Here is a 12,116-nt window from a genome sequence, read left to right on the forward strand (position 1 = left end):
TGATACTGTGACGTGAGGAACTATAGGGCCTCAGAGACTTCTGTGTGGTGGGGCTCTGAACGCCAGTTGTAGCCCCCACTGAGGAGTTCAGGTCTTGAGACAAAAGCAGACAAAAGGCCTAATGGATTTATGGGGCCGCTGCCAGGACCGCGTGACACCAGAGGCAAACTGGGCCTCGGCATCCACCTGGCCGTCTGGCAGCAGAATCAGGTAATAGCCTGGTCCTGCGATGCTGTAGCTGCTATAGGTCACTGCACTCTCTGCGCACAAGGGCTCAACGTCCCGGGGCAGAATTGGATTTGCAGCTGACTTTTGGTGCAGATATATCAAAACTTTTCACTTTTACAGAGTGTCAGAGCAAAGATTTGTTTTTGCTGCTTGACCCTGCGCGCGTGGTCGCTGCGTAATGATGTGAGCTCACAGTCACAGATAGCATCGGCTGCTGTGAGTTCCTGTAGATGTGCTCTGCTCGCGAGGTGCAGGCTGGCCGGGGAAACGCTGTTATTCTGCATGGAGAGCTTTCACCTGAAGAAACACAGACGTGACAGCAGTGGTGATAATGCACATGATCACAGAATCCGTCTTCTTCGGGTGAGTTAGGGTTAGCACATTTATATCCAGTCTAACATCTCATTTCCAGGTTGTGATGCATGAGGAAGGATGTGCCCTGAGGCTCTCCCATTTGTCTCCATCTGACTCAGTGAAGCATCCTTTGTGCCCCTGTAGTGGGCACATAAGGCCATCTGAAAGCCGTGGCTGTGTGTACACCAGGAGCAGCCAGAGTCTATTTTTAGAGTGCCACATCTTTAAATGAAATAGGCTCTGTCTGCTGTCTTCAGGCCGGTGCAATGGCTCATTCGGCGGGGCCTTTTAATTAGGTGATTCTCCCAGATCAGCAGAGGGAGCCACAACTCTTATCTAAGACTTCCTTTTATTTGTGGAGACAAAGCGTGGCCATGTGACAACAAAGCGGCAGACTGCAGCGTGACCGCCCTCGCTGTCTGGACCGGGCCTGAGCCGTCTGAGAGGCCTACGCACCCCCACCCCCAATTTAAAATCATAATCTGGATGACAAATGCTTCTGTCAAGGTGAGAATATCATCGTTCCAAAGGCGGGGAAAACATTAACTCTGGCTTTTGATGTTATTCTCTCACTATTCATCGACAGGCTGAATGTAAATGGATGTTTTTGTTGTGGGTGAAGTCCAGCGTTTCACCTCAGCATCAGCTCGGTTGTAAACTGTCAAGGTTATCATGGCGGCCTGAGTGGAAAAGCAGATAACAAGCAGTGCTGCTGCTCTGGAGATTAGATTTCTGACACTGAGTCCAAAACAGTATATCACTGTGTTTTGTGTCCTCCTGAAATGTAATATGCATCTGTTGTAATGGAAAGCTGATATTCTTTTCCTCGTGTAGACAATGTTTCATGATCCTGCCTTTAGACAGTGTGCTGTTATACTCCAGCAAGACATGAATGCCAGTTTTTTTCCATTTGCCTCCACCTGTTAAACACACCTGTAACAAAACTGTCAAACTTAGGTGTGATTATTTAATCCGGACACGTGTAACCACTAAAACGTGTGACGCAGAAACTTTTCTTTGGAAACAGTCATGTTTATTCTGTCCAACACTGATACCTACTTCTCTTACCTGTTCACAGGAAACCAGCAGCTGCTGATGTCTCCTGCTGCACCTTCAGCTCTTTGTTTTCCATCAAAGGATGGGGGTCTCAGAGGGCCTCAGTGATGGGCCCCCGCCCCTCTGATGCAGTGTATGCCCACATGAGGGAGAGCTGTGAGATTTATGTCCTGGTCCAAACGTGACGGATGAAACTCAATATCTGAGAGATGAAATGTGATAAAAATAATACAGCTTTGCCTTGATATGCTGCATTCACAGGGGATCAGTGTCCCACCGTGACCTGAGACGCACCACCACACACACACACACACACACACACACACACACACACACACACACACACACACGCACACACACACACACACACACACACACACACACACACACACACACACACACACACACACACACGCGCAGCATTGCAAGCCCAGAGCTGCATGAAACATGAGTGATACATGTGAGCACCTGAGGGAGTTTTCATGCATCCTGCTGCTGGTCTATCACGGCTTCAGCACTCTGTCTGCAGCGCTGTGTATTAAAACCCAGCCGGTCGTATATCATTAGTGCACTTTTAATCAATAAGGAAACATTAACAGTATTGCTATCTCTTTGAGTGCTGAAAGGTGTGCGTAAGCGAAGCCAAAGTAGACTTTCTGATGATTAAACTGAGTGCTCCTTTGGACTGGCTGCGCTCTTACTGTAGCAGCAGAAGGAGGAAGGTGGTGTAGCTGAGCTCAGGGTGGGGTAAACTGAGGACAAGGATGGAGCAGAGCGGAGACGGAGACTGCAAACAGACTGGGGCTTCGCTCTGACACATGCAACACGAGCACAGGCATGCACCACATGGACAAAAGGTGCAGCAGTGTGCACATGTTATTGCTATACTGTAGGATAAGAGCACACTATTTCAAAGTGTGCTTCAGATGCATGACACAGGAGCACACTGACTGTGTGTTTGTGTAAATGCACGAGCAGACGGAGTGTGTGTGAGCGTGATATAAGAATTGTGTCTCTGCAGACGCCTGAAGGAAGCTCCTGGTCTTTCAGTCTCAGGAAAACACTCTGTCCTCTGTCAACATTTAGTGCAGTGAGATATTTCTCCTCTCTCTCTCCCTGATTCCTCCTTAATCTCCCTCCCCGGTGAAATAATGAAATTGCTCTCCCTCACTCTGGCTGTCCTGCGTGAGTTGACACTTGGCCAGATTCTTTGGTGCAGCAGACTCGCTGAGTCATAAAGGTTTCAGAGCGCCCTGATTTATGGACAGTGATGAGGATGAGGGTGAGGCAGCAGGAAAAACACTGGTGTCAGCTCGCCGATCACACGGAGACTGTAGGCACAGGACAGACACGAGCTGCTGACTTGAGATAAAGACAAAAACATCGCTGTAACTCATTCTTATGTGTTAGACTTCAGTGTTGCCAAGTTAAGAGAGATCTGTTGAGGCTTTGTTAGCAGATCGTGTTGAAGATGTGAAGCTTAATGCTGTTTGAAGGTTTTGTTTAATACCTTATTTTCATGCTTTGGTGTCTTCTGCAGGAGACCTTAAAGAGCTCAGACTCGCTGAGCTGCTGCTGGTCTGCAGCCGCCCTCCCTCCCAGTCAACGGCAGACTGATTTATCAGTGTGGACAGAAGCAAAGGCTCCTTGGCTGCCGTCAGTGTACTCTTTAAATTAACCTCCATTAACATTCTGCTGAAAAAGGAACATTTTGTTTTAAACCCTGAATGAAAATGGAGCCGCGGGCTATTTACCAGCTGAAGCTGTCGATCCTTTCAGGGGACAGTGAGTCAGCTGGGACGTAGAATATGATTTCTGCTAATCTGCTTATTTATGCTAAATGTTATTTGATTTAATTGAGCTGTTCCACATATAAAGCCTGGGGCCAGATTTAGGTTGACAAGGCTTCAAGGCTTTATTCAAGTTCAATGCAGCACATCATGGACTTAAAGGCCTCAGCGAGGACTTGCAGTAAGGCATTTCAGACGGCGTGTTGCACATACAGACAGGTGTTCAGGCATGTATTGGTGACAGTAAAGCACACAGGTGTTTGCAAACAAATCTCCACAAAGCAGAATTTCTACTGGTCACATCGTCCCATCGTAAGTGATTAGCTTTCATGTTTTTTAACATCTTTGCGGGTAGGATGTGCGCATGCTGCGAGTCACTCGAGCCGACATGTTGTCTTCTGATTTTCGTTTTCTTTGGGTGAGAGAAACATCTCTGTTCAGAGCACCACAGAAGACGCCCTTCAGCTACAATGCTAGCAGGTATTTTTAAAGCATTCACATTTAAACTTTTTTATCTGAGGTCTTTCCATCTTTCTCTTCAGCCTCCGCCTCCTCTTGTTCTTCAGCTCCTTCCTCGCCCTTCTCGCCCTCTTCATCGCCCCCTTCCTCTTTCTGCTCAGCGTCCTCCTCCTCCTCTTGAGCTGCGCTCTCCTCTCCTCCCTCCACCTCCTCTGCTTCCTCTCCGTCCTCTGCTTCACCCTCTTCATTTGCAAAACCATGTGAGGAGGGAGAGAAGAATTAATTTACTGCCACACACACACACACACACACACACACACACACACACACACACACACACACACACACACACACACACACACACGGACACACACATATCAATCAAACAGAATCATACACTCACCTTCTCCGTCTGCTTCTTCCTCTCCCTCTTCTTGTTTTTCCTCCTCCTTTTCTTCTGCTTCCTCTTCCTCTTCCTCCCCCTGATCTCCCTCTGCCTCCCCCTCTTTCTCTTCTCCCTTCTCCTCCTCCTCTTCTTCCTCCTTCTCTTCCTCTTCAACCTGCTCCTGCTCCTGCTCCTCCTCCTCCTCCTCCTCTTGAGGAGGGCCTGCCTCTGCCTGCTGTGCTTGGCTTGCAGATACCGTCTCCTCCGTGGAGAGTGATGAAGTGTACAGACGGGAGCTCAGCAGGTACGGAGCTGCGGCGCTCAGCGGAGGCTGCATGGAGAGCAGAGATCTCCCATAGGACGGAGCGGCGTACATGGCCTGGGAGTAAACGCTGACAGAGCCCGGTCCCACCACACTCAGACGGTTCTCCTCCCCTTCAAGGAGCTTCCTAACAGAATAAGACACACATCCCAAGTTATTAGTGTCAATGGCATTCATTTAACTCCCCCAATTACAACACAGAACACAAAACACTCACCTGTAGGCTGCGATTTCAATGTCCAAGGCCATCTTCACATTCAGGAGATCCTGGTAGTCTTTCAAGTAGCGAGCCATGTCGTTCTTGTTAGCCCTCAGCTCGTCCTCCAGCTGACTTATTGTGTCCTGTATTGAAAAGGTGAAGTCACAGTGCAGTTACCATCTCAGGCTCCTCTCCTGTATGTAAACATGTACTTTCATATATTTTATTTTCTCATTCACAGGACACTGAGATATTTGCAGGCCTGTTGCTTTACTCTCGTTACTCACCTGCAGTGCAGAGATCTCAGCACTCTGCTTCTCCTCCACTTCCTGTAGTTGGTTTTCCAGAGCTTGATTCATCTGACAGCAGGCATCGATCTCCAGCGTCCTGGACTTGAGGAGCCGGCGGTATTCTCCTGCCTCATCTTTGGCATTTCGTGCGCTCTCTGTGTCGCGAGCAGAGCCGACTGTCATCAGATTCATCTTGCTGCAGAACCATTCTTCGGCCGATTGACGGTTGTCTTGCGCCAGTTTCTCATACTGGGCTCGGATGTCACGCAGAGCAGCCGATAGGTCAGGTTTGGTGACCTCCATCTCCACTGACACCTCCGCACTGTACTGTATTTGGGCCTGCAGCTCTGCAATCTCACTCTCACAGAGGCGCTTCAGGAAGGCCAGCTCATCCAGCAGGGTCTCAACTCTTTTCTCGAGCTCAGCCTGGCCCAGTGCAGCCTCGTCTGCTCCCTTCCTGGCATCCATGAGCCTGCACTCTGCTTCCTCTCTGCCGAGCACTTCGTCCTCATAGCGCTTTTGCATGTTCTTCAGCACATCTTCCATCTCATCCCTGTGGCTCTGGGCCGCTTGCTTCTCATGGCGGGCCTCTTCCACAGCAGCACGGAGCTGACGGATCTCATGGTCGTACAGGGCCCGAAGGTTGGATGGCTCCGTCTGCCTCTGCCTGAGCAGCAGGAGTTCGGTCTCCAGCAACTTGTTCTGCTGTTCCAGTTCATGGACCCTCTCAATGAAGCTTGCAAAGCGGTCGTTCAGGTCCTGCAGCTCAGCCTTCTCCTGGGTCCTTATTGCTTTGAACTCAGAGCTGACCTGGGCTGCTTGGTCCAGGCGTAGCTCAGTGGCAGCTGCAGACACTGGAGCAGAACGCACGGAGGAGTAGCTGGAAATAGCTCGGGCGTGTGTTGGATAGCTTCTTCGTGAAGATGCATAGGAAGTTATTGGAGCAGAATGGCTGAAGTAGGCAGACCTGGATCCTATTCCTCCGCCAGCTCCATATCCTGCACTGCGCACAACTACTCTCCTCTTGTAAGTAGAAGGGAAGTAAGGGTCAAAGCCGGTGGATGTCATGACTCGAGAGACGGGCTGCTCTGCGCCTGGGTTGACTGCACTGTGAATCTGCATTACCCCGGCTTTTATAGAGCCAGTAATGACTATGACGTAAGCTACTTTTTGCAGGCATGCTGACAGAAGGAATTGATAATGGTGCCAGCGAGCCACTCTCAGCCAAGGGAGAGATGGGGCAGGATGAGGAAGAGTGTGGGGGGTGGAGGGGGCGGGGATAAGCAGTGGAGCAACAAGGGACTGCAACAGACAGGGTCACTGAGGACAAGTCAGTATACTGTTACTCCTAAAAACTGCAGAAGTTGGTGCAATTTTCCCCATAAATCCTGACAAGGACATAACGTATCTGTCATGTAACTGGACAAAACCTGCCTGATGGAAAAGCGTCTTTTGTAAAAGATGACGCTGCTTTGCACTCTTTTGTATCATCTGTCTGCTGTGTTGAAAAAAATATTAACAACATCATCATGATGATCCAAGTAGTTTGGAAGATCCTGTGATTAGAAAAAAACACCACATCAACCTCAGAGAAAACCTTTTACACAATGAGAAAATAAAGGTTTGCCCTCTAGTGGTTGTCTGTTTGCCATGCAGGGTACGAATACTGTGCAAGACACACAGGAGGACATCGATATGAGATGATTATCTTTTTTAGTAATTATTAGTATAATAAATTATTTACATGCACCCTTCCTCGTTCTTCCCTGATTTAGTCTACATAAACTGCATATTTAATTAACCTAATTCCTCAGACACTAAAGCAAAGCTGGGCCCTGCTGTAGAAATGGTGCAGGCTGTTGGATGTGGTGGCTTACTCAAAATAACATCCACAAATAAATATAAGTTAATAATTGTACTTTAAGCAAAGCTTTAACATAATGTTGACAGGTTTGAAACTTCGTTCAACGAATCAAGTTAGACTAATATTGTTGTCCATACAATAATAATAATAATAGTTTTAAGTTTTAAAATTAAAAATAAATAAATTAAATTAAACTCAAGTAGGTTCTAAAAATAATTTTTTAAAGAATGACGATGTCAGAAATGTCACAAATTTGGCAAATAATTATAAATGTATTAAATGAAGGAATTTAGTGGTAATTTCTTTCGGCTAATTATTACAGTCTCTCTCTCTTTGTGACATTTCCGTCCTGTACGTGATGACGATGTGACTTCTCCAAATATCACGACATACGATTGGTCACATGAATACACCCACAGCTGATTGACCAATGAGTGACGACTTTACTAATTGGCGGGTAGCCAACGTCACGCTGTGACACAAGCGCTCCCAGCGTTACCAATAACAAAGGATGATGAATAAATGAAGTTTGAAACTTGCTTCGGGCTTCGTGTCCACTCATGGCCGCAGTGTTTTTTCACAGTTCGCTGCTTCGCTGTCGTAACAGCGACGTTGCAAAGGCAGTTGAAGCGGGAATGAACGGTAAGACAGCCGGCTTTGGAAGCGACGGTCACCCGGTGAAACGGCAGCTAACGTTAGCTCTAATAGCGTGTTTGCTAACAGTAGCTAGCTGAGGCAGTAATGTGAAATGTAAACTAACTAGCTGGATTTCCTAGCTCGTCAGGGAGATGTATTGATCAGCTGCTGTTCGTGTTGTTCGCCGGTGAAGTTAAACGCCAGCTCGGGACAAACTGCAGCAGCTCCAATCCGCAGAGCTAAGCTAACCAGGCTAAGTTTTGAGTGGAAAGGTTAGCCAGTCAATGCCTAGCTCCTCTCGATTAGCAATTTCGCAAAGTGACTAAGTTAAACCAGGTCCGTTTCTCTTCTCTCTGTCGAGTTCGGGTTTATTTTGCCTGGTTTATCGCACTAACTGACTGAATTATCTTTGTACTTGATCCAAAAACGGCCAGCCTCGGTGGACCGAGCCTCTGTCGTTAGCTGTCTGGCGATGGGACATAACGTTACGACACAGCTTCCTCTCTGTGTTTTTCATCTAACTGCTCTGATCTTTGTCTCTTTGCTCGGCCTTCACACATTTCTACAGATCCAAACAAAAGCTGCAGAGTGTGAAGGTGGAAAGTCTGCGTCCCACATCGTAACATGGTAAGACTGTAAACCGGTGGCTGCATCCTCCTCGGTGGTTGTTTCCTATTAAAACACCTTGCGGTTGTGCAGACTGCTCCACCCCGATGTGCATATGTGCTTACCAAAGGGGTTTACCTCTTTTTCTGTGTTGCTCTTCACAGATTCGCATAGCAGCACTAAATGCTGCTTCGACAGCTGCAGATGAGTCTCAGGACCCCTTACGAAGTAGTAAGAGTCAGACGAAAGAGGCCCAGGTACAGACTGCACGCAGATGAGTCAGCAGCGTTCAGCCTCTGCAGATCTGAATAAGATGTCTGATGTCTTTTCTTTGTGTCCACAGGAAGCCGAGGCTTTTGCTTTGTACCACAAAGCTTTAGATCTGCAAAAGCATGATAAGTTTGAGGAGTCTGCCAAAGCTTATCATGAGCTTCTCAAAACTCCTCTGCTCAAAGAGGTATGTGATCACACAGCGTGGCGTCCTGATGTAGCTGAGACCATCTCTCACACAATCGCCCCAATACACCTCATTTAGCCAGCGAGGATAATTGCTTGTTACAGCACAGATCTAATTCTGCGTGATATCCAGATAAGGCCGAGATTTATGATGCGAAATGATCTAATTTATCTTCATTATCACAAAATTCAGATTTGTAAGCTTTAGTGAAAACTCATCCAGAGCAATTAGAGCACAGATAGTCGTCACAGTTCAGATATATCACACACATTTCTGCAGTCGTTTGGTTTTTAAGTCCATTGACTGATCACATGCATTCATTTCATGAACTGAGTCCTCACTTCACACTGAAGTCGCTCTTTGGTTTGTGATCGGTCTGTTACAGATGTTCGTTCATTGTCAGTTTAATGGTATTAAGATACTGTTAGCTGTCATGTGCCAAATGTTTCTCTATGTTCTCTGCACCAACACCAACGTCCTTGTCCAAAAATGTAGATTCAGTTTCTCTGATTTAAATTCACAATCTGAGTTGGTCATGGAAGCACGGACCCTGCCCACATAGAGGAGAGTTAACTGCGTTTTACTGTGTGTGTCGTGTCAAACGTGTCCTCTGATGTTGTAGGCAATGCCCTCGGATGATCAGAGAGTGGGTCTCAAGCATCCCGGGCTGATGCTGAAGTACTCTACTTTTAAAAACTTGGCTAGTATGGCTGCAACGCGGGATGACCTGGAGACCGCCATGGAGTTTTACCTGGAGGTAAAGCAGTGAAGCAGCATCAGTTTGTCTCCATGCTTGGCACTGCGGTGCTGGGTGCAGTTCAGCGTGTCCTACATGCACATGGATACCACTGTGGTGAGTGTTCATGTGCTTTCTGCTCTCTTCTCAGGCAGTTATGTTGGACTCCACCGATGTGAACATGTGGTACAAAATCGGTCAGGTGGCTGTGCGGCTCGTGCGCATTCCTCTGGCCCGACATGCCTTTGAGGAGGGATTGAACTGTAACCCAGACCACTGGCCCTGCCTGGACAACCTCATAACTATCCTCTACACACTCAGTGACTACACCTGTACGTAACACCTCAGCAGAGGCTCTGCCCTCTGTGTCCTCTTTCATTACCACTGCAGGAGCTACAGTGCAGAAAGAAAAGTAACTCGTCTGTGCACATTTTTCCAGGCTGTTTGTACTTCATCGCCAAAGCCCTGGAGAGGGATCACTGTTACACTAAAGGCCTGGTGCTGAAGGAGAAGATCTTTGAGGAGCAGCCCTGTCTGAAAAGAGACACGATGCAGATGTTCATGAAATGGTGACGCTGCCTCGCGTTTTATCCCTCCACCTCTTTAACACTGTGCTCCGGCTTGCAGCTCTGTACTTGCCCATCGCTGACGCTCTGTGCTGTGGTTTGCAGTGACATGTCTATCCACTATGTGGAAGTGGAGAAGGAGGAGCGGGAATCCATTGTGGAAGAAGCTCTGGAGATGCGGAAGCGCAGACAGGCTCTCTCTCTCTGCGAACCTAAACCTGACCTCGTCCTCATCCAGCCCATCCGCTGCCTCTCGTGAGTCCTGTGAATGCTTTGGTTTTCCTGTCTGAGTGGTTGGATTTTGAATATGCTCGTTGCTTTCATTTAAACAAGAGCAGCAGTTTTGAGCGTGTTATTTCTTTTTGAGGATTGAGCAGTTAATGCCCAGAGCTGCTCCTGCTTTGAGGCTCCTGGGCTGAGTTTTGTGACTGTGGGTTGTAACATCTGGTTTGGCTTCTGTTTGTTCTTTGCAGTGAATCTGCTTTAAAACCATCTGAACTAATGTTAACAAGCTGTTTTTGTATCACAGATGGAAACATGTGGGCGAAAGCCTGATTGCAATGTACAGACATCAGACCACGTGTGAGCCCCCTCGCCCGAGCCTCGGCCGCAGAGTTGACCTGTCAGAGTACCGCGACCCGAACTTCCTGCAGAATCTCCCCCTGCCCAGCAGCCCGGTCAGCATGGGCCAGACCACCGTGCTGAGCAGCAGCCCCAGCTCCTCCCTGCCGCCGGTGACCCTCCCTGAGCCGGCAGCTCTGCCCCCGCCCGGCGCTCAGCCTCAGATTACCCCGAGCCAGACCACCGTGGAGGTGACCACCTCTGCTCCCCCCGTCGGTTAGTTGTTATCACAGAGAAAACTCTCTTTCTAAAAGCCTCTTTTTTAACTGCTGTGTAACTAATAAGGTTTCCTGGTTTGTTTTCTCGCTGTGTGCTCACAGCCACGGCGATGGAGGTCTCACTGACAGATAAAGTTAAGAAAGCTCCGAAGAGGAAACGCGTGGTGGAAGACAGCGGGGAGACGGCCAAGCGCCGCTCGGCACGAGTTCGAAACACAAAGTGCAAGAAAGAAGAGAAGATTGATTTTCAAGAACTGCTTTTTAAGTACCTGCCCTCCAGGTAGCTGCCACTAAACCAGACATACAGTACATGAATAAATAGGTCGTTATCGGCCTGTAGTTAAAGAGTCTCTGTGGGTTTGTCTCAGGCTGAAGAAGTTTGATCCTGATAATGATGACGAGAGTCTGAGTAACCTTGAGACGCAGTGTGACGGGAAGGAGGACATGCAGCCTCTGCATGGGAGCTGCGTGCCAGTCGTCGAGTACATGGAGTCTGGTGCGTAGTTCATCGTGGACACGTGTTTTCCAGTACACTGTCAGGCCTTGTTGCCACATCTGTCACATTAAACTGTGCGTGTCCTTCTGCAGAGCAACAGGATGTCCACAATTTCCTGCTCAGTAACATGAGCAATGGCGGTATACTGGACCTGATGATGCGCTACCTGAAGGCAGTGGGTCAGAAGTTCCTGGAGGAGTGGCCTCGGGGGCTCTCTGCTGTGGTGCTGGAGGTCTATCAGGCCTGGAGGAAGCACAGCAGCGGTCTTCCTAACCCTCTGCTTCGGGACTGCAGCGACCAGCACATCCGGGTAAATGAAAGCTGCCTGATTTCCTGTTCACTGAATTCCTCTAAGCCAGAGACACACCAGACAAAATGTCACTGCAGTATGTCATTTATGAAATGTCCTTCACTGTTAGAATTTCAAAAGGTTCACTGTGGTGTGATATTAAATGGTAAATCTTTGTTTTTGTGTTGTGATTGTATTAAAATCCCGCGCTGTCTCTAGACTCTGGACCCAGTTTTGGAAAAGTCTACAGACTGATAGTCTAATAGAGCTGAACTGAGGGACGTACCTGTAGTTTGTCATCAGAATGAGCCTCATATCTTGCACACGTTGACCTGTAATAAGTGTCTGTATCTGCTGCGTCTACAGGAAATGTTGGCGATGAGCTTAGCGTGTATGGAGCTGCAGCTGGAACAATGGTCTCACAACAAAGGGAAGACTGGTGAGACCCTCATTTCTGATTTTAGCCAAACTGGGTCGACTGATGCTTCACAGCGCTGAGCTGCAGTGTTTGTTGGTTTGTCCATGTGTCACATCTCAGAGCTGC

General features: G+C 48.1%; 2 protein-coding genes across 2 annotated transcripts in view; one reads left to right on the forward strand and one right to left on the reverse strand.

The window, feature by feature from the left end:
- Positions 1-3,531: 3,531 nt before the first annotated feature.
- neflb (neurofilament light chain b) lies at positions 3,532-6,299 on the reverse strand. Its single transcript, XM_070964803.1, has 4 exons — positions 5,081-6,299; positions 4,812-4,936; positions 4,291-4,721; positions 3,532-4,129 (listed from the first exon to the last, which is right to left on the reverse strand). The coding sequence occupies exons 1-4, from the start codon at positions 6,203-6,205 to the stop codon at positions 3,930-3,932; spliced, it is 1,881 nt and encodes a 626-aa protein (XP_070820904.1). The 5' UTR covers positions 6,206-6,299; the 3' UTR covers positions 3,532-3,929.
- Positions 6,300-7,399: 1,100 nt separating this feature from the next.
- The window catches only part of cabin1 (calcineurin binding protein 1), a 31,190-nt gene continuing 26,473 nt past the window's right edge, over positions 7,400-12,116 (forward strand). The window contains exons 1-13 of the mRNA XM_070964289.1: positions 7,400-7,589; positions 8,152-8,210; positions 8,354-8,446; positions 8,533-8,646; positions 9,269-9,403; positions 9,534-9,714; positions 9,822-9,951; positions 10,054-10,203; positions 10,478-10,785; positions 10,890-11,067; positions 11,156-11,283; positions 11,376-11,593; positions 11,939-12,011. Of these exons, the coding sequence (XP_070820390.1) occupies positions 8,208-8,210; positions 8,354-8,446; positions 8,533-8,646; positions 9,269-9,403; positions 9,534-9,714; positions 9,822-9,951; positions 10,054-10,203; positions 10,478-10,785; positions 10,890-11,067; positions 11,156-11,283; positions 11,376-11,593; positions 11,939-12,011 (1,711 nt within the window). The 5' untranslated portion in view covers positions 7,400-7,589; positions 8,152-8,207. The remainder of the gene's footprint in view (positions 7,590-8,151; positions 8,211-8,353; positions 8,447-8,532; positions 8,647-9,268; positions 9,404-9,533; positions 9,715-9,821; positions 9,952-10,053; positions 10,204-10,477; positions 10,786-10,889; positions 11,068-11,155; positions 11,284-11,375; positions 11,594-11,938; positions 12,012-12,116) is intronic.

The sequence above is a fragment of the Chaetodon trifascialis genome, chromosome 6 (genome assembly GCF_039877785.1).
Source record: "Chaetodon trifascialis isolate fChaTrf1 chromosome 6, fChaTrf1.hap1, whole genome shotgun sequence".
Lineage (NCBI taxonomy): Eukaryota > Metazoa > Chordata > Actinopteri > Chaetodontiformes > Chaetodontidae > Chaetodon > Chaetodon trifascialis.

Excerpts from the sequence above, each read along its gene's own strand:
- neflb (XM_070964803.1), bottom strand. The coding sequence starts at position 6,205 with ATGCAGATTCACAGTGCAGTCAACCCAGGCGCAGAGCAGCCCGTCTCT. Across the intron at positions 4,722-4,811 it reads ATTGAAATCGCAGCCTACAG|GAAGCTCCTTGAAGGGGAGG; the intron begins GTGAGTGTTTTG and ends TTATTCTGTTAG. Across the intron at positions 4,130-4,290 it reads GGAAGAAGCAGACGGAGAAG|AGGGTGAAGCAGAGGACGGA; the intron begins GTGAGTGTATGA and ends TTGCAAATGAAG.